Source organism: Doryrhamphus excisus, linkage group LG6, assembly GCF_037039965.1.
Source record: "Doryrhamphus excisus strain RoL-2023G ecotype Guam linkage group LG6, RoL_Dexc_Guam_v1.1, whole genome shotgun sequence".
Classification (NCBI taxonomy): Eukaryota; Metazoa; Chordata; class Actinopteri; order Syngnathiformes; family Syngnathidae; genus Doryrhamphus; species Doryrhamphus excisus.
This window is the reverse complement of record NC_136362.1, coordinates 16989181-17011290: the sequence shown is the minus strand read 5'-3', so window position 1 is coordinate 17011290 and position 22110 is coordinate 16989181. Positions and strand designations below refer to the sequence as shown.

Genomic DNA, 22110 nt, shown 5'->3' with positions numbered 1-22110 from the left:
GTGCATTGTTAGTTAGGTCATATTACCTCTTTTTTCGGGCGTTATAATGCACACAAAAGTGAAATAAGTATGTGTTCACGTTTCACATAATGATTATAAATGATGGGCAAAATTCCACAAAAGGTGCAGTTCCCATTTAATTAAGATATTACTGTTTTAGTCTTAAATAACACACTTAAAATTACATAAAGCTGCAAATGACTAAATACATCAGTACACATGTCCAAGCATACAAGTCACATGTTGTAATGTGATGTATTTAGAGCATGTGCATTTTGCTGTTTGTCCCAGTCCATCCCTGCAGTAAATTAACTCACCATAAAACACACGTAATACACATTATGATAGTCTCGTTTATTAAAGACAACGTTAAAGCATTTGTCATTCATGAGAGGTCTTTTTGGAGGAAGTCATTGCAGTGCACATCCCTTCTTAACAGCCATGTTGGGTGAGTACGCCTCCCCACGCTGCTTTATGTTCAGGTGTGTTACCTGCCTTTCACTTCCGGGAGCTCGGTTTGCTGTGTCCGCCGGCACCAACACAATGGACCGGACGACTGGGGAGGTCGTGATATAGTTTGCGGGCCGCTGTCTGAGCTTCGGTGTGCTCCTGCTGCATGCAGACACACACAGGAGAGGAAGTACTTCCTGACAATAAAAGAGGTCCGTCTCATTTCCAGTCCACTTGGCGTGGCTCCCCGCTGGAGCTGAGCGCATTGACGCATTGTGGAGTCGACAGGGTGGGGGGAGAGAAGGAGGAGGAGGAGAAGGAGGTGGCGGCGGTGGTGTTGGTAGGGGCGCGCACTGCAACCCCTCCTTCCCGAACACAACCGAGGAGGCATCTACCGGCGGAACCGCGATGGACGTGGTGCAGCTCGACACCGACGACCATCAACCGGAGAACGGTTTCGTCTCCCCCGAGAGCACGTCGCCGTCGGTGCCCCTAACGCGCATTGACGGCTCGATTCTGCCCTTCCTCGGCGGCTTCGGGAAGTACCAGAAACAGCTGATCGTGCTGACATGGATCCCGGCACTCGTCATTGGATTCAGCCAGTACTCGGACAATTTCCTGCTCGCTCAGCCGAACAACACATGCATCCAGCCCCTTGCCAACACCACCATGACTCCTACAGCCGCCACAAGCACCAGCAGCATGGGCAGCAACGTGACGCGGTCCCGCTCCTGGGCGTCGGAGGTGGCCCAGAATGCCAGCGAGAGGGCGGCTGGCAGTCACAACGACACGGGTGACACGCAGTGTATGTGCAACGCGTGGACCTTTGAGCTGCACACCGGGCTTGTACAGAATGTGGTCACCAAGGTAAGATGTGTTACTCTCATGGACGTCCTCTTTCATTCATTCACCTTCCAATTCCACACCCCGCATGCGTTAAGGGATCCCCATGCATTGAGTTTCTAAGGCACCCTTGCCGTGCAATAGAAACAATATAGACCCGTGGAACTGGCCCACTTTCAACATGTTTTGGTCACCAAGTGTTTGCTCCATCACTGACATTACATCCTCCTTTATTCCAGTCACTATCACTATTCAGGGTACCAATTTTAAGCCCAAATGTGTGAACCAATGTACTATATATATAAGCGCTAGCACATACTGACAGGCCAGATGGAATTTGCCGGTGGCACACCAATGGACATAACAGAAAGGAGCCTTTTGATTTAGGGCAAAGGTCATTAGTACACATGCTCTGGAATAATGCAACTCCTGACCAAACATCACCCCCCCACTCTCCCATCCTCTGTAGCAGCCCAAACCAAACAACTGGGTTCATTCTGGGCCATTTTCACATTATGTGTACGTTTCTGATTGAAGATCACATGCTTGTATCTAAATGAAAAATGCACAGACCTACCCACTTTATCATTAAGTTGAACATGATTGGATAGTTAAATCTTTCAACACTTGCCTCGCACAGGGAATCGATATAGATTAGTCCAATTTGATTAACTTGCAGCTCGTGGGAGACAATAGGAACTTAAGTCGTATTAATTTATAGTCTTACCCTCGGAAGAGTTTTACAGGCTTATCAGCACACATGGTCTGATGAGAAGCCAGGCTTTGAAGCATCTCTTCACTAATGGTAGCCTGGGCTTGTGTCCATCATAGTGCCAACGGCCCATCTGCTTATCTCTCATGTCTGATTTAAATACAGCAAACAAACTGCAGCAATCCAGTAAGAAAGTGAGGGATGGTTGATTTAATCACATGGTCAGACTATTGTCTATGTAGTAAAATATCCGACTGTGAAACAAACTTAAGTCCTTAATTTTAATTTATTTATTTTAATTATTAAAGCTCTCCATATTAAATACTGACTTATCCTCTCAGACTGGAGTCAGCTCCATCTGCTCATGCTGAATTTGTGTTGCCTTTGCATACACACCTAGAATGTCATGTTGATGCTGCTATGCATGAATGGTTGCCTAAAATACACATGCATATACCGACCTTGGGACAAGGTCATCACTAGGATAAATTATTTTTCCAGAAAGAAATTGGGGGTGGGGGGGGGGGGCATTGTACTCTTGTTCTCTCTAAGCTGTGCGTGTGTGCAATCTTGCACTGCTCCCACATTGTCGGCGCACAGCCAATCCATGCAGAACAACCAAAACTATAAATGAAAAAAAAAATCCCAACAATTTTGTAATGCAACATAGTGAGTGCCAAGCTGTAACAACATATAACACAATGAGGAACACTCTCCAGCCAGTGATCAAATCCTGTTTGTACAAACTTACTTATGCAGCCAAACAATTCATTAACAGCATGTTACATAGTACATGTTGCTGTTCTGCAGGTTAGCAAACAAATGGGCAATGCCACATCCACTTACCAAGCCAAAGTTTAAAAAAAAGACTTATTTTATGGTGGATTGGCTGTTGGACTATGTGCAAACAGAAGAACAAGAGGAAGGTCAGTTGCAATGTTTTTAATTTTGAGAAACGTAAACGTATACAACAAATATGACATCAATTTCCAGAATGAAATAGTGCCGAATAATGAAACGGGCTGCTGCAAAACATGAAGGGAAAAGTAAATAAAAAGAAATATATTATATAAATTGAGGAACTATCTTTGTTGACATGTCTCTTCAACGTTGCATGGAAGTCTGGAACCTCTGTATTGGCAGACCTGGGTTGTGGTCCCCCTTTTCAAGAAGGGTGACCGGAGGGTGTGTTCCAACTTTTATCCTCCCTGGAAAAGTCTATCCCAGGGTGCTGGAGAGAAGGGTATGACCGTTATTTGAACCTTGACTCCAGGAGGTGCAATGTGGTTTTCCTTCTGGTCGCGGCACACTGGACCAGCTCTACCCTCTTGCGAGGGTACTGGAGGGTACATGGGAGTTTGGCCAACCGGTCTACATGTGCTTTGTGGACTTGGAAGAGACATTCGACCGTGTGCCCCGCACTACTATGTGCCATTCAGTCCTTGTACAACCTGAGTGGGAGCCTGGTTCGCATTGCCAGCAATAAGGCGAGCCTGTTTTCGATAAACGTTGGCCTCTGCCAAGACTGCCCTTGGTCACTGATTCTGTTCATAATTTTCATGGACAGAATTTCTAGGCGCAGCCAAGGCATTGAGGGAGTCCATTTCGGAGTCTTTAGGATCTCATCTTGATGTCCTCCCAGTGGACCTGGAGAAGGTGGCTGGGGCCTGGGAAATCTGGGCTTCTCTACTGAGACTGCTACCCTGCGGCCCAGACACGGAGAAACAGAGGAAAATAGAAAGATGGAAAGTTAAATAACAAAAGTATTATTAAAGGTATAGTTCGTTTGTGTTTATGCTCAAACACTTGAAAAAGTAGGGGTACATTGTGGAACAATCACTTTAATTCGCCAATATATCAGGAAAACTACATGACCTTCTTTGCATTTTTTTAAGTTAATGTTTGTCTTCCAATAGCAATTTACTAAACAGAACAGACATGTAATAGTTTATATTCATAATGAAACGTCACAACTGAAATCAAATTCTAGCAGACAAGGTTACAGTGACAGAATTGCTAAAATTCTTGTTCCCGTTGTGTTTGCACAACCTCGTGTTGCTAGGCAAAAATGTATGGTGCACATTATCATTTATTGCCACAAAACACAGTAAAAAATGGCATATGCCAGTCAGTGGTCAAAGTCAGCAGGAATAGCAACGGCATTATCCCAAAATTACTTAGGAGAATAAGTTAATGTCATATTGTTGTTCTGGGCCCTGTCACAGGCTTCTCTTTTCTGATTGTTGATCACAATCATTTGGTGCCCAAAAGGTCACACAAAAATGACACATACCAGTCAGTGGGCAGAAAATCAGCAGTGACTGAAACACTGAAGGCATCACCCCAAAATCATTTATGAGAGGTTTATGTCAGATCCTCGAGCCTTATCATGTAACTCATTAGCACAGTCTAGTGTTGTTGCTAGGCAATATTTGGAGACCATGCCTTTTTCTATGTCCCAGAGCCCAGTGACAGAAAATTGTCAAATGTCAGTCAGTGTGCAGAGTGTCATCAGGATATCTCTGTCAGGTTCCTGTTCCTGGTCATGTCGGTGATGCTGCAGCAGGCCCTCTTGCTACTTTTTTTAATGACAGTCGGCAGAAATTAAGCAGGAACAGGAATATTAAGGACCTGACTCCCATGAGACTAGTATCTATCATATTTGCATGGTCTCTTGTTATGGAATGGGTAATGCTCTAGTCATGCCCACTGGGTTTTTTGAGTGTCTGTGGACAGCAAGTCTGCAGGAACAGGCACTCTCAAAACCTGCCACCGAAAAGCACTATATAATAAGTCTAACTGTTTGAATGACAGGTGGCAGAAAGTTAGCAGTCAACAGTCACAAGAAGTAACAAGGCAAGTACTAGATACAGGTTTATGTATCACTATTCTATATTAAAATACATATTAAAAAGAAGCTCCAATTTGCTCGTTCTTACACTGAATTTCCACATAACTAGCCAGTCCACAACTTGTGATCCTTGTGTACATTGCAACATGTTCCCGTCTCAAAGTAGAGCAAATAGGATGTGACCCAACAGCAGAGACTGATGACTTGGCATTTGTGCCTGTGTTTGGATTGAGCGGTCACAATTGGGATCAGCTATCCGTGACACACTGTAAGTAAAGCAAGTGTCAACACTGGCCAAAAGTACACATATACGCCCTCCCACACACAGACGCACACCATGTGACTAGGATCCTTATGATCATGTTTGAACAACGTGAACCCTGCGACAGGCTTCTCTGTTCAGCTGTGAGGAACCCGCGGATGAAACGCAGATTACTCGTTGTCTTGTTGTTAGATCTCCCTAAAAAGTAGTGAAAAATTAGACAAGACCATGTGTGCTGATAAGCCTGTAAAAATGATAAGATTCATGTATTGAGTCATATGATCTCGAACACCAACCATTTTGTTTAGGACGCCGAAGTTAGTTTGGCCATCGCATGGTGGTTGATTAGTTAGCATGTTGGCCACACAGTCAGAAAATGGGCAGCCCTCTGTTCGAATCTTCGCTTGGGCATCTCTGTGTGTAGTTTGCATGGGTTTTCTTCGCGTACTCCAGTTTCCTCCCACATTCCAAAAACATGCACGACTCCAAATTGTCCATAGGTATGAATGTGAGTGTGAATGGTTGTTTGTCTACATTAGGCTGGTGACCCCAATGAGGATAAGCGGCATGGAAAATAGATGGATGGAGAGTTGACCATTGACCTCAACTACCTCCGTCAACTCATGTTGTTTATTGACCGATATCAACCACAAACTCCTGGATCTGTAGTTGGCTGACGGTTGATTGGCAGAGATCCTGGATTTATTTATTTTTATTTTTGTGTAGCGAAGCCTGCTTAAAAAATATTGGTATTGGTATATAGTAATAGTAGTAGTATGACCTAGATGGCTGCACTTTTTGGAATGTCGCAGACCGATGTGGTCTCATTGTATTGCGGTTTCCACCACAAGACATACTGGCTAGAGTTCCTTGCTCCCACTGAAAGAAACATTTACAAGAGGTGGCCAAGCATCTAAAGTGGTTCATGTGGAGACCCGTTCTAATTGAGTCAAAGCCGTCCTCAGGGTCCTCCTTAATTGGACTGAGCCTCTGCAATGAGAATATATCATTACACTCTTGTGTGTGTGTGTAATCCTTCTCGGCTCACATTTGGGTTGTCTGAAACATTAGACCCAAGAGCGTTGTCGGTCCGACTATAGTATGGGCTAGGTGCGATAAGGGGGATGTTATGTAAAAAGCTCATGCACCCACCCTGGCCTCAGATGTGAAAACTGATACTGAAGGATGAACACCCATGTAGGCCTCTCTGCTCTGTCCCTTTAGTCTGTTTAGCCAGCTGTTCAACTAACTCCCCCTCCCTCCTGCCGATCAGTAAGGGACATTCTGAAACACTCCCAGCTGTCAAAAGGCACCGAACCCCCTGCAGACACACCCACCCACCATTGCAGCCACTCAGGCTGCACACATGATCTTTCTCGCTCGTGTCAAGAGACTGGTGTTGGCCACAGATAAACCTACATAGAGGCCCCATGTTTGAGCTTTGTTTCTGATAAGTGCAGTTTTGTAAAGGGGGGTGGCTGAACATTTAATGGTGGGGTTTAGATGCAGCTCCAGTTCATTACTTCTGACTCCATTGTCAAAAGCTGTGACTGTCGGTATCAAAATATTGTTTTATGATTTGACACCCTCAATTCGGTTACCCTCTGCAGCAGTGCAGTGACAAAAGGGTGGAGCTAAAGACCGTCCGGTCCTCTTATTGGGTGAGGGAGAACTGCCACGTTCTGGTGACACCAGGAATGGAATTGGAAGTGAACAAAAGGCACTTTTTCCTCAAACAAAGCTTGTCTTATAAACAGCCAGAATTCTGCATGACCTCCATTGTTTACTGTTATGTGTGAAATCTTTTGTTGAAGTCATTGTTGGGTTTCACTGCTATGATGGGACAATATGTGGGCAGTTATTACCTATCCAAAGCACAAGGTTGATAGTTAAGACAATGAATTGCAGATCTCAATGTAGTGTTGCATATATTAAAATATTTATATCTGTTAGATTAGATGCATAAACAAATGCTTTCACAAGATATAAAAGAATTTTACTGTTACAGAGTATTATAATTATGATACTTAAGCCTGTCATGGTCAAAAGTTTGCTGGACAGTAATTGTCCGACATATAATTTCTGATAAACAATATTATTGTAAACAAGCTTTAATAAATGACATTCAAATCATTGCCATGTCAAATTGAGGGATAATGCAGAAACAAAATGCATGCAAGTGTAAATGCCTTTTTACTCCTCACTTGCACCACTCTGTGTGTACTCACCAGCGGTCCCGCCTTCACCCACTGGTATAAAGACACTGAATGACTGACAGGAGGGTTAACTCCACTCTGTTCGTTCCGCTGTAAAATCAACGTGGCCATGTGTTGAGACACAGCATAAACTCTCTTGTCATCCAGCCTGTTTGGTCAAGTGAGAGAGGAGGAAAACAAACACACATGTCAATATGTTAAAGTTGGCTAGTTCGTTTTTACATAACAGTGTGTTTATTATTGTGGTTGTTGTGTAGTGGAATAGTGCGGTTTTATGCCACAAAGTCAATCTGCAACCACAAAAATGAACATAAAACATAAATAAATAGTTTTACTGCGATTGGTTGGCGACCAGTCCAGTGTGTACCCCGCCTTTTGCCCCAAGTCAGCTGGAATAGGCTCAGCATACTTGCGACCCTTGTGAGGATAAGCGGCATAGAAAATGGATGGATGGATGGATGGATAATGGCAGGTTAGTCAATAGTGGCAATAGATTTCTTCTTAGAATTTCCAATCTAACTAAAGTGCGATGCATGAGTCATTAAGTGTTTCAGAAACTATCCTTTTCTGTTACTCTCTTGACTTCTTGATATTTTTGTAAACCCCCCACCCCCCACTCTATACGCCCACCACTTCACAGCATTTCCACCCATGGGTGAGGTAAAACTTGGAATTGTCTGATAATCTCTGTTGCTAGGCAGTAACTATGCAGCAGCCTCTCTCGCCCCGTGTCTTTCTGCCTTCTCCTCTCCTCTTTTTATATTCAGCCTTTTATCTATGCATTTCCCTTCATCTCTTTTAGATGTGCTGTAATGAATGTATTATCATTTTTATCTTTTTTTTCTGGCTTTTGTCACGCTTCGAGTGTTTTTCTCATGGCATCCTCACTGTGTCATTCAAATGCCCCACACTTTCAAGACCCCCTTCCCCCGCCACTCTAAAGTTCAGCGAGCTCAGAAAAGAGCAGCCGTACCATAATTGTTACGTGTCGACTGATCTATACTATACTCTTTTTCTTAGATATTTTTTGACATTGATTATTCATGGAACCAGGGACTTCCCTGGTTCCATGAATAATCAATGTCATGTGATTTGATTTTTTTTTTTCAGCATTTCAAATTCACTCTACATTTTAGTAACCTAATGTATTTCTTCTACTTTGCCTGTTGAAGTTATCTGCTTGCAAAACCGTATGTTTAAATAGTCATTTTCTCACCATTACTTATTATACTATAAAGATTCATGCATGAATTAAACACACAAGGTTGTGATGCTGGCCGATTCGGATGTTAGCAAATGTTGTTAATGAAGCCGTATTTAATTGGTAGAGCACTCGAAGCAACAAAATACATAATGACCTTTTTGATTTCATTTACTGCAGCTTTTGGATTGGCTATAATGAAAAGGATTTTCTCTCCCACAGGTGGAAATAGAAATCCTGCCTCTCCGAATACATACATGGCATCTCTTCAAAGCGATCTGACCTATGAACTTAACGTCTATGGACTTGCTGTTGTGACATTGATCTTGTTTATGCTCAAACCCAATTTCTTCCTGATAAGAAATAATTAACAGTATATCAAAATTTTTTGTTCCATTGTTCAACTTTACAGCCAATGCTTTAGGTCATATTTTAGCATTCAAAACAGTGTGGAAAAATAGGTTAAGCTCTGTTAATAGTACAGTACAGTGGTTTGATGTAATAGTGAAGTGTAAGACATTAACAAGTCTTCTCTTGTTCTTTTTTTAACACTTCTTTTGGAGTTTTTTAAGGCTCTTCAAGTTTATTCCCCAAATTCCACACAAGTCACCAGTAGGGATGTTCTGATCAGGATTTAATGCTGCCGATACCAATAATCCATGAGTGAAATCAATCGATACCGATCACATGCATGCAGTGTAAATGTTTAAATGTACTACTGGCTATATTAGGCGTCACCAAGATTGTCATTGACTAGTATTTACATTTGCTTGATGGTCTCAAACATTTAATTGTGACAAAAATGCAAACAAATGAGAAATCGGGAAGGGCGCAAACACTTTTTCACACCCCTTTACGTATGTATGTATGTATGTATGTATGTATACAATGGTTGATTTCAGTCCAAGTTCCATCATGTAGCTGCTCTTCTTTCTACTCTGCCTCCTTGCTGTTGTGTTGCTCATTAGAGAATAATGAATAGAAGTCAGTGTGCAGAAGCGTATAAACCTATTAGCTGACAGAAATGCTGCAAAGAGCCGATGTGAGCAAATCCGTTAAAATCCCTGAGATGTCTGCTGACTTTTCTCAAATGTCTGTGGTTGATTTTGAGCAATAGTTATCTTTGAAGAGAGCAAATTAGTTGGGGGATGAGGGATGTTCCGACGTTCCGTATTGTTCGATACACATGTGTACCGAACCATGACCTGTTTGGAATGGTATGATACAGATACACGTGTTGTGCACCCCTTACTTTTTTATTCTGACTGCTAGCGCTATCAGCAACATGTTGTTCCCATCAATGAGTGAGCTGGGTCTGGAGAAGCCTTGTAAATAATACATGTGCATTGACATGGGACTTTACCCCACTAATGACATGTTGACACGCACACAAACCACTCAGTTGTGTACATTTCAGCAGCACTTAACAATTGTGCGACATCACCTGCTGTTGTGACCCTGGATAGGTGCTGAAACATTACTCATCTGTTTGTGGTCCACACAGCAGCTCAAAAGTCCACACTTAACTTCTGACTACTACAGTCGGTAGGCAAGTCACTTAAAATTTTTTTTTAAATCTGCTCTGAAGCGATTGCACAACTTGGAACTTGTTTTGTGACCCTGCGTCTTTTTTTTTCTAAGCTGACATCGATACTGAAAGTATGAATGAGTGGCATTCCTGGATCATGTGAGGGCTGGGTGGTTTTGAGTAATCCTGTAGCATTTGCAAGCTAAACAGGACACTGTCATAGAGGTCATGGAAGCCCACCCCCCCAAGGACCCCTATCCCCGAAGAACAAAAATGTGGAGATGTTCTGGAAAAGGAGAAATGACTGTTCACAAACTTTTGCTTATACTAATTTTGAAGGTTTTTCAAGTATTTCCTGGCTCAAATCTTTCACAACTATTTGGTTTTGACTTTTTTACTGTCACAATACTCGCACCGAGTCATTTCACCATGCTGGATTTATGTGTGGCCCGCGTTCATGCTGCTCTACAGTATTTGACCCATTTTCATGTGCCTTCACTTGACATTATGTAACACTGTATTACTAAAATTTTACTGACTTTGTGGATTATTTCAAGTCTTTGTATTTATCTCTCCATGGTAGTTATTAACTGATGATATCAGATGCCACATGACCAGCATGTGTCCATGGAGGAACGGTCGTGATGGGCTAAGGCCCACCTTTTTGCTATAATGTTGGGCTCACCAAAGTGTATTACGTCTGAGTAGGTAAACGCTAATCAATGACCAAATAGAAGTGGGTAATTGAAAACTGAAACTCAAAAACCTCACAATAAACACAACCTTGGGACACCAAACGGTCAACCAGAAAAGGCAGACAATACCATCATGTTTTTAGCATGGTTTCTTTCTTAAAAATAATACTCAGTTAATCCTGACCTCTAAGACACTGAGATTTTTTTAACGGCTGTGTTTGTTGTCTCTACAGTGGAGTTTGGTGTGTAACTCAGCATGGAAAGTCCACATTGCAAAGTTCTCCCTCTTGGTGGGATCTATCTTTGGATACCTGGTGTTTGGAATCCTTGCAGACTGGTAAGACCTATCCCCAGAACTATTCTTTATCATCAAATCAATATATATCGATTAAAGATGTTTAAAATATTTTTTTGTCTGATTGTTTAGGTTTGGTCGCCACCCAGTGCTGATCATATCCGTTCTGTTCATGCTGGTGTTCGGCCTCACTGTGGCCTTCTCCGTCAATGTTCCCATGTTCAGCACCCTGAGGTTTTTTGAAGGTTTTTGCTTGGCAGGCATAACACTGTCGCTCTACGTCCTCAGTAAGTCAATTATAATTACCGATCATTTTGTGTTCGGTTAATTGCCGATTCTCAGTTTTCCATAGGTATGAATGTGAGTGTAAATGGTTGTTTGTCTATATGTGCCCTGTGATTGACTGGCGAGGGTGTTCCCCGCCTCTTGCCTAAAGTCAGCTTGGATACCCTCCAGCATATAGTGACATAGAAAATGATTGAATGAATTAATAAATGATAATTTTGTCATTTACCCATTTTCTACCTGGGTGGTGACAACCAATGCCAGCTGTTCTTGCAGCCAGTCAATTATGACTGGATAATGTGGTATAGTCTACCTGGGAGATTGAGATGTCAAGAAGTAGGCCAGTCATGATAACAAATTTTGCTGGTTGATAATTGTGCTATTAATTATCAACAGATATTCACTAATATAGATGTTAAAAAATATATATTATCATAAAGATTATCATTCAGAGATCATTGTGTCATGTCACATTAAGTGTAGTGTACTACACACACACAGCAACACAATAGGTGGATAAAAACAGACAATGCAGTACCAATGTATAATGCAACCCCAACCTCCTATCTTTCCCTGTATGCAAGAGTAAGTCAGTGTAAAGAACACCTGCATGTGTTTGTTTAGAGGGAGTGTAGGGGACCATCCAAAAGTGTGTTTAATATTTGTATTTGCTTTGTTTTTCTATGCAGGTATACCTGTATTTGTGACGTGTGACACTTGATATTTAGCCTGGAGACAATCCGTATTGACAAAACTCAGCGAGGGCTCTGAGAGTAGGAACGGTCATTCAATAACACATTAGCGAGGTGGAGAAAGAATCAATTTCTTTTTGACCTCGAGGTGTTTTCTCTTAGTATTTGCTTGAAAAATAACATTGGCCCGTGACTGTAAACAACACATCTCAGTCATATGTTGTTAAATGCATGCAACAAAACAAACAATCTTTTTTTTTTGTGGCTGGATTTGTTTCCACTCTGTGTGTGTGCACTTGTGCACGTACAATGTAACGCTAATCCTCTTCCTCTCTTGCTCATCAAGCCACGTGCACTAAAGTCTTCTTTTATTCTTGTCCATGATCCTAGTGACTATATTTCTGGGTATAAGGTTCCATATTCTATTATATTTCATCAATTTTATATAAGTTTCATAGGTCCCATAATAGTGTGTTGACCAAAATCTAGCCTTGATGCCGGAGTTGAGAATTTATTAAATTCATTTAGTGCTTTTAGTAAGCCCCACAGGGAACATGCCTTTTTGTGAGTGTGTAGCTTCAATGCTAATGAGCTGTGTTTGTCCCTGCCTGACTCTGACAAAGTGTGTGGTTCTAAGAAGCACTATTCTGCTCTTTATCCACTTTTCATACACATGTACTCTGTACTTGTCCAAAGTAATAGATGCCAAATATCACATATAGTGGAACGGGTCAGGATAGCATGGCTATGTTGGCCACACATTCCCCTCACATTTTAACAGTAACATCATGCTTGGTGCTCGCTGCTTTTTTGTTGTTTTTATAAACAAAGCTGCCCACCGTGATGTGATGGACATACACAGGCCGGGCTCATCTAACTAGGGGTGGATCAGATGGTATCGACCAAGAAGGGGGGGTGGAGTTCCTGTCATGATGTCAATCATTTTAGAGCCTCTTCTCTGAAAGGTGGATCATACAAGTGAGGGAGATGGTAGTTTTAGAATGTTTGGTGCTCATTAACTATGGACACAAATTGCAGTTATAACATCATTAGATATTTCATTTTGCTATTAGGGGACATTTGAACATGTTCCACCTGAGTGGTAAGAAAGTGCAGAACAATTTGCTCACAGCCACGAGACTCTCTGCCAGTGTGGCCCGCCACACTACAGCTTTAGAGAAGGGCCAAACATTGGCTAATGTAATGTGACATTAGTGCAGCTGCTGATGCCGCCTGCCACACTGGGACACTGGAGGGAAAGGGGATGAAAGGAGAAAAGGAGTGTATCAGTAAGGAGAACCAGAAACCAGAGACACCAAGTGTCTCACCTGTGATTTGCAAGAAATTTGCATCTGTTAAGGCGATGAAATTTTGATTTGCGCTTGCGTTGAATTGTTTGCTCCAAGTAAACAACAATTAAAAGGCATTTGCTTTGAAAATGTCATCTGATGCAAGGTGTTTACCCAGAGATGTGCGCTAGTCTCGTTAGCATGCAGTCACCATTGGTACACCTGTACACGCTATTCAAACCCACATTTACAATTCTGCTCCTGAGTTGTTTCTGGGGCTGTCAATCAAAACCGAGCCTCATTATCTTTGTTAAGGCTGCATTTTTTTGTATTGAGTCACATTAAGTTTGTGTACCAAATGTTGTGACCTTGAGTGTGCAAAATGTGCATCATGTCTCTGCTCAGCAATGCAGGCTGTATTCAGACCTGTCATTAGCATGCATGCTCCCCTTTGAAGATGTCAACCAGCTTTTCAGAGAGCACTTCTGATCCCATTCAACATTGGCCAATACAAAACAACATTCATATACACAGGATATATTTGGTACTGTACATTAAAGGGATTCTATTATGCCCATTTTTTGACCCTTTGTATTAAGCTGTGGACCACTAGAGCAGCTACACACAATAACCAGCACAGAAAGCTTACTAGATCTTCCAGAATCTGCATCTATTCCAGCTGTATTTCTTTGGATTTCGTGCTTCCTGTGAATATGGTCTGTTTTAATTTATTCCACCCGTGGCCCACCTCCAGGCAACACCCACTCTGCTGTGGTTGGTCACACTCACAAGTGCTTAGGACTTCTGGTGTTGTGCCGCTACCTGCCGAACACAACTTTATAGGAATTGATAATAAACGGCGAATCAGATCCGGAAGTAGAGACTGGACAGTCTGAAGTTTCTCAAGAAAAGAGTGAAGGTGATAATAGATGTCAGGTGTTTTTCAACCAATACATAATGTGTTTATTAAAGGCTTAGCGTATAGAAAATGGATGCATATTCACATAAACATCAGATCTCAGTCTGTAGCCTTATGTTGACTCAGTGATTGCTGCGTTGGGAAGCAGTAGGACTTGGTGCGGTGCTCATGTCAATGACACATGTGTCATGTTGATACCAGGTGTGATAAATACACACGACATGTTGAGTTATGCCAACTTTTTGTGTTTGGGGGACAATGTGGGGATCTGGCAGGGAGTAGTGTGTCTTTGTTTCGGTTCACTGGGCCATGCTTGATTTTTCTAGATCAGGGATTAAAAAGTAAATGCCTCGAGAAATAATTGAGGATTTAAGTGTCATTTATTGCAGTCTTGGACGCTTGTTTTGTTTGTTGGTTTTTATTATAGGACACTTGTTTATGATGTTTACATACAATAAGGAGTCGGTTGAGTTTTTTGTCGCTTGTTTTCATGTCTAAATCAGCATGTCTGTGCTTGTCATGTGTTGGGCTGGGTGATCATCACCCAGAGACTGAGTCAGACGAGGAAATGCAGTCGCAACGTTTGAATATATGCGTTTCACAATTTGCTCTTCCTGCTTTTATTTTATTTTTTTACACAAAACACTGCTGGCTAACTGATGGCAATCAATTTACATTATTTTTTTTTCCCATTGATACACATACTATACATAATATATGCTGGTGAATAAAATAGGCCAGTTGCCGGGGCACGCCTTTGGGTGGGTGGGGTGCCTGATTGGACGTGTATGCCGTTTGTTTGTTGGTTCATAGTCGGAAGTTGTCCTAATATGCGTTCTACACACATTAACTTGGCTTATTTAGCTACTAATACTTGAAAAGGCCAAAATATACAGTAAGTATAAAATACGTATATATCAATAATAGGGATGTTCAGATCAGGGTTTTATGTTGCTGATACTGATCCCAGTCATCCATGAGTGAAATCGGACAATACCGATCACATACGTAGATGAAGTGTAAATGTTTAAATGTACTACTGGCTGTATTTGTGGTCAAGCTGTGCAAGCTCACTGGATGGCCAAACTGGGGAAGTGCTGAGACTGACGTGCACCCACCACGTGAATGCTCACGGAGTCAGACGTGTTTGCGCATGGTACTCATTGTCACACGTCATCTGTAGCCTGACACAGCCCCACACACAATGAAAGTTCCTCCTGCACTAAAAGTGCTACATAGTGTCTATATCCTCCCATATTTGTACTGAGGCGGTACTCATCCCCCAATTTTGCCCACACTTGCAAGTACAGAGGGTTGGGACTGGAGCCTTAGCCTCTGCCCGACGAACAATTTGGGCAAATACACGAAACACCACAGTGCATCTCCCACACCAATCAAAATACAACTCTCCATTATTTACATCTGTATTCAGCTATCTGATCACAAGCCCAAAAGGAGTAGGCTGAAGCAAAAGCTTATAAATGCTTACCTCTTTTTTGCAAGATATAATCATATTCATGCCACTGTCTTGTTTTCCCCTGTTATTATTATTATTATTATTATCATTATTATCATTATGGTTATAATCTTTATCATTATTACCATCATTATAATCATCATTAATATTACCATTTTCATCATTATAGTTAACAATTTTTTGATTTTTATTTTTTTTTAATTATTTAATTTTACATGAACACATACAAAAGTACAGAATATTGGCACCGGTCGCAGTACTGATTCCCAGGTACTAGGTATCGTTACCACATCAGTTCAAATGTGAAAGGTACCCATCCTTATCCGTAACGTGTCTGTTAAAATATAAAAGGCACCCATCCCTTCAGTGGAGGGTCTTAAGTATTTTTCATCTCACCATGATACAGTTAAACCCGTCCTTGACCTCTCTCCTACAATCGGCTCTTTGCTCTTTGACTGATAAATGAGCGAACCCTTTCGAGGAGGGTTAAAGTTCTCTCCCATGCATGCTTAGCACCACTTTGTATGTTATAAATCTGCTTTACTCTCCTTGATAAAAAAAAAAACAAAAAACACTTCCATTTTAAAATCTGACTTGGACTCAGAAGGGGTTTATGAGAGTGTGTGACATACAGTAATCTCAAGCTACGTATCTTAGGAATTCCTGAGTGAAGTCCAGTGATTGATCAAATCAGCGTGGGCGACCTTTCTTTGTAGATTGTAAAATTTAAGCAATTGAGCCATGTTTGTCTAATCTGCATTTGTTCCATGTAAAAATGAATAACTAAGCCATATTTGCACATTCTGCATTTGTTCCATCCTCTGTATTTTTTTATGTTGAAGACGAAGTCTCTATTCAGAGCTTTCTGGAGAAATGATTTTGTGCTGATTGAGCATGTGGGAGGAAGGGGCTGGAGGTTAGAACAGACAAATAACACACTTGCATGCAAACACCCTGAAAAGTAAGCATTCTCCTCCAGGCAGTGTTTTACATTACTTTTTAATTGCAGACAGTTTTAAGAAGTGGATAAGTTTAAAAAGGCAGAGACCAGCCTTTTTTTGTCACACGCTCTCTCTCTTTCAGATAAGGCTGTTATCAATCGCTATGACCTTATAATTGTCAATAATTCCTTTTCATTGACATTACCTCAGGCTATTTGTGTGCTGACGCCGAAAGTCATCCTGCTTATATAATCAAGGGAGAAGGAAGACTATTGTGGAGCAGCCCTTCTGAGAGTTCTGACAAAATAAGTGAAATTCTGCTGGCATAGGCGGCATTTATATGCAGAATATCTTTGGTTGGAATGATCCTCAGTCGGAGTTAGTGAGTAAACTTTGATTATTTGCACAGTCAAAGACTTTAAGTAGCATTTTATAACTGTCCTAAAAGTGTAAAGGTAGGTTGAAGCATAAAACAATACAGTGATAAGTCAATTTCCGCAAAGTAGAATTCTTTCTTTATAAATAGAATATTTTTATAGTTGGAGCGGAAGCAAACCTAAATATGTTTTTTTTTAAACATTAATAGAACCCTGTAGATATTAACTAACTAACACTATGGTCACCTGTACACTCACATTACCCAATATAGTAGACATAATAAGAGTAAATAAGCCATTTAAGACATAGTAAATAAGACTTGTGCTCTTAAAGTCAAAGCCATAAGGTGCACAATTTTAGAAAAAAGACAAAATAATAAGAGAGACGGGCTCAGGGAGCCATTGAAGCTAGAACCTCTACTGACTGGAGACTTGAAGAGTGAATTAAATGGCCCGGATGCTCACCTCCACACTTTTAAAGCTCTCCCCCTCCTTCTTCCTCCTACGTTTTACATGGACGCTGATGTGCACTGACAGAGCAGTTTTCCTTTCTTGCAAAAAAAAAAAAAAGCTCTTCCATCTGTAGTAACTCTAGTCTTAGCTTCACTGAGCACGGAGCAGGGATACACTCTTTGCTGACAATGCTGCAATGGCCTGTCAATCACAACTAGCAAAAACTCATCAGCAGCTTTGCACATGGCTGAGTTTGGTCCTGCACGGCATTTCCATTTGCTTTAAAGGGGGTGGCAATCTAATATCTTTATAGCTTTATAGTACCACATAATAGGAACCTGAATATATTAGATAAAGTAGGAGTATTTTTGGCTATGTTATGTTGCGCTAGGGCAGGCCGATATATCGATATTTTAAAAATATCAATATTTATTTTAAGCACGATAACAAAAACAAGCATATCATTTATATTGATATAGATAGGATTTGATGGGGAGGCCTCATTTTTAAAGATTGCGCCGCCCAAGTGCAAGTGCGTTACATTTTTTAATGTTTAATAGAGCTTTAGTTATGACTTTCTTACTGTTTTTGGTGTCATACCGACCCCTTAAGTAAGTGTGCAGCTTTGGCTCCCTTGTTTACACTCGGGAGCAGCTGTTAGCTTTGAAGACCCCTTCGGGACGCAGAGCGATTGGAGATCCCCGTGGAGAACAGGAGGGGGAGAGGCTGAACAGGGAAAAGACAGTATAAAGGTTGCTGTATAAAGACCGTATCAACTCTGTTTACCATCTGTCCTCATGGGGAATTTGAGATGGGAGCACTAACCCGGCTCCTATAAGATACATGCACACATATTTGGCTTTGACTTTTGTCTAAATTAAGTCTAAACTCAACGTAAATATCTCGGAATATGACTTTTGGTCCATATCGCCCAGCCCTGTTAGGCTATGTTGTCTGAAAAGCAGAAACTATCACACCCAGCTTGTCCCCTTAGATACTGCACATGCTGTCTAGTTCCACTTTGCAGGTTAATGATTGTCTGAATGCGATTGTAGAGGACAAGCATTAGTCGAGCAATAAAAATGGACCCAACAAGTTGCATCAAGGGAAAAAAAAAATATTTGCCCTACTCCCCCAAACCCAAAACATATCATTGTTAAAGCTTACGCATTCATATTTTGCAATGGTGCAGGTTAAATAAATACAAGCTGGCCAACATGGCATTTTTACACAAAGGCCTGTGGCTCCAGCTAAAAACAAATAGACATCAAAGATAAAAAACAATCAGATAAACAGGGACATCACATAAACATGGAAAGGTCATGACATTAACATGCAGCTACAGGAAGTGGCTGCATTGAGTGCTTGTAGTGGTGGACTTGTTTCATTAGTAAAACAAAGACTCCTCCACTGAGCTTGTGGCAGACGTCTTGATTACTTTGCTACTTTTGCCGGTCAGCAAAGCAATCAAAGCTTCTTTTGGGATTACTGTAATCGCTAATTGGCTCCGCATGAATGTTGATTACATTGTTGTCTGACAGGACGGTGAAACTCCGAAAGTTGAACACAGTATGTTCCATTTTTGCATGGTTAACTCATTCACTACCAAAGCTGTATTTATATGGTTGTACATTTAGAGTCCAAGAGGTGTACAGGCCCTGGATGGAAGGCAGATTACGGCCTATCACCTGCGGAGCGGATTATGCACCGCAGTCTACCCTTTTTTTGGCAGTAGCTGCAGTGAACCAGATGGTGATGGAGGAGGTGAGGATGGAGTCAATGGAGTCGTAAAACTGCACCATCATCTTCGTTGGCAGGCTGAAACCCTTTCAGCTCCTGCAGGAAGTAAATCCTCTGCTGGGCTTTTTTGATGATGGAGCTGACATTCAGCTCCCACTTGAGGTCCTGGGTGATGATTGTTACCAGGAAGGAGAATGACAGAGACTGGAGAGTCTGGTCAGGGTGATGGCTGTGTTCCTCCTACCTCCAGCAAGGTTTTATCATTATGCGGTAACCATGTAGCAACTGGCACATTCATAATAACATGTAATGCTTACTGTATTTAGGTCCTTTTAAGTATTACTGGAACGTTCGTCCAAGGCGTATTGATTTCAACATAGAAGTGAGTGTTAACCTAGCGTTAACTTAAAAAAAAAAAAAAGCACACCATCTGTAGTGGCAGCTCCAATATGTAGCCTTATCTTTCCGTAGTGGCCTGAGGCATTGTGAGCAAGGCACTTTCTATACCGCTTATCTTCACAAGGGTCGCAGGGGTGCTGGAGCCTATTCCAGCTGTCTTTGGGCGAGAGGCAGGGTCCACCCTGGACTGGTCGCCAGCCAATCACAGGGCACATATAGACAAACAACCATTCACACACATTCATACCTATGGACAATTTGGAGTTGCCAATTAACCTAGCATGTTTTTGGAATGTGGGAGGAAACCAAAGTACCCGGAGAAAACCCATGCATGCACGGGGAGAACATGCAAACTCCACAAACTTCTGCCCGAGGGGTAATAGAACCCTGGTCTCCTAGCTGTGTGGCGTGTGGCGTGCACTCGACCACCGTGCAGCCTGTTTTTGAACATTTCATTTCTATTTTTGGTTGCGGTATCGGACTTTTTTGACTGATGGTCTTAAACATTTGATTGGCTGATGAACAGCAATACATTGCATGTTCAAATGTTTTTTTTGTCTCACTTCTGTTGTTTTTCCTTTTTTGCATTTTGAAGATCGACTTAGAACTTCCTTATGATCCTGCGGTGCAAAATGTACATTCTTGTATTTTTTGATCAGGAGTGTGTGTAACAGAGGTGTGAAAAAGTGATTGCCCCCGAAAGCCAATGACTGGTTGGACCACCCTCAGCAGAAAGAACTGCAATCAAGCCTTTGTCATAACTTGCAATGAGTTTGTCTACTCATTTTTGAAGAAGTGTTCTAATTCAGCCAAATTTGAGGGTTTTCCAGCATGAATAAATTCCAAGTTGTTTTGAGGGTTCTCTGTATTGTCCTGTTTTTTGTGTTGCAAAAGCTAGCCTGACATCTTTTTTTATACTTGGCCAAGAAGGAACCAATTAAATTAAGAGCAAGAGCCAAGAATTTTCTTCTATTTCTTTAATGCAACTTAACTTGGCAGATTGTCTGATTGCACTTTTAGTTTTATTATTGATTGGTTTGTTATCCCAGAGATGGTTGCGGCTAGACTGGTGCAAGATATTGTATTGGTAGATTTATGTCAGTTGGCCACTAGCTCAAGCTCAGCATTGTGGGAATGCTGATCCAGTGAGTTGAGAAAAGATTAGGGTCAACGTGATGTGTAAGCAGCTCAAGCCTACTTTTTTTTTTACTCAGCCCTTCTTTTTAACCCTTCATATTACAGTTATATATCAACGTGACGTCTGTATTCTTGCATGTATGAGCACTTTGTCAGCATCGTCTCACTAGTGCGTTTATCGGAAATGATGCCTTATGCAAAGCTAAGGAATTCTCATCCCAGGCAGTCTGTGAGCAGTGAACCGTCTCCCGGCAAGGGGTTGAGTCGGTTCAGTCTCAGCGGGTCTTGCACTCATCGGCCTGCCTTCGACTCATTGGCGATGTCACTCCAGCTGTGACGGTGTCCACGAACACAGAGCATAATTCATGCCTGCCAAAGGGGCACATCCTAATTGGAATTCCTGTCCTTTTTTCTTCCTGCTAGAGTAGAGCACAACCACCAGACCCGACATCCACCCTATTATGCTGGCCCTTGTCACCTTGAAAGGCCCATTTTGGAGGTGGTTGACATTCCCGTGCAGCAGAAAATGTACTGTGTAAAATAATGGCTGGATGAATGATGTGAGGAGAGCACTCTTACTGTCATGTTTGATGTGAAGCCACTAAAGGACTCCACTGTCTGTGGTGGCTGGCAGCCTGTGTGGTGTGAATGCTAATGATGGAATGAATCAGTGCCATTCTAATACTGGACAAATGAGCACAAGGAAGCTCTTTTTTTTCTTTTTTGTGAGATCACTCTTACTGCAGCCCACTGTATCGCTCTGTAACAACAGCAGCTATACCATAGATGTATTTTTGTATAAGATCTTTCATATAAACACATAATGCACACACTCATGTTGACTTGCTTAATTATTGATAAATTAGAAAATGCATTCATGGATAAATTAAATTCTATAGTAATATTTACTGGAGGGTAAGCTTACATGTTTGTCTTTGTGATTTTTAGCTGTGTGACGACATGTGGACAAATCTGCAGAGGTTGTAATGAATGAATATTCTAGAATATATTCATAACCCATGCTGTTTTGCAGTTGAACACGACCTATTTGTTATTTTTTGCACAAGTTAAGAATTTTCAAGTATAATGATAGCTAAATGAACTAAAATACAAACATGAGGCATTCAAAAGTTACCTTCAAAAATGGGATGCTATGTAGTATTGTACACTGGTCACTAGGTGTGAGTAATGTTTGATGAAACACAAGGATCAGCATCAAGACAATATTATTGCAGGTTTGAAGTATCTCACAGCACACACAATAATAATCATAATAATACTTTTGCGGCATTAATCCACTCTCTGTACCCCTGACATCACTGATCACGTCACAATACATATGCAAAGA

General features: G+C 41.5%; 1 protein-coding gene across 1 annotated transcript in view; it reads left to right on the top strand.

Moving 5' to 3' along the window:
* The first annotated feature begins 377 nt into the window (after positions 1 to 377).
* Positions 378 to 22110, top strand: part of LOC131125469 (solute carrier family 22 member 23-like) — a 32796-nt gene continuing 11063 nt past the window's right edge. Inside the window, exons 1-3 of the mRNA XM_058067055.2 lie at positions 378 to 1317; positions 10992 to 11095; positions 11186 to 11340. Of these exons, the coding sequence (XP_057923038.2) occupies positions 859 to 1317; positions 10992 to 11095; positions 11186 to 11340 (718 nt within the window). The 5' untranslated portion in view covers positions 378 to 858. The remainder of the gene's footprint in view (positions 1318 to 10991; positions 11096 to 11185; positions 11341 to 22110) is intronic.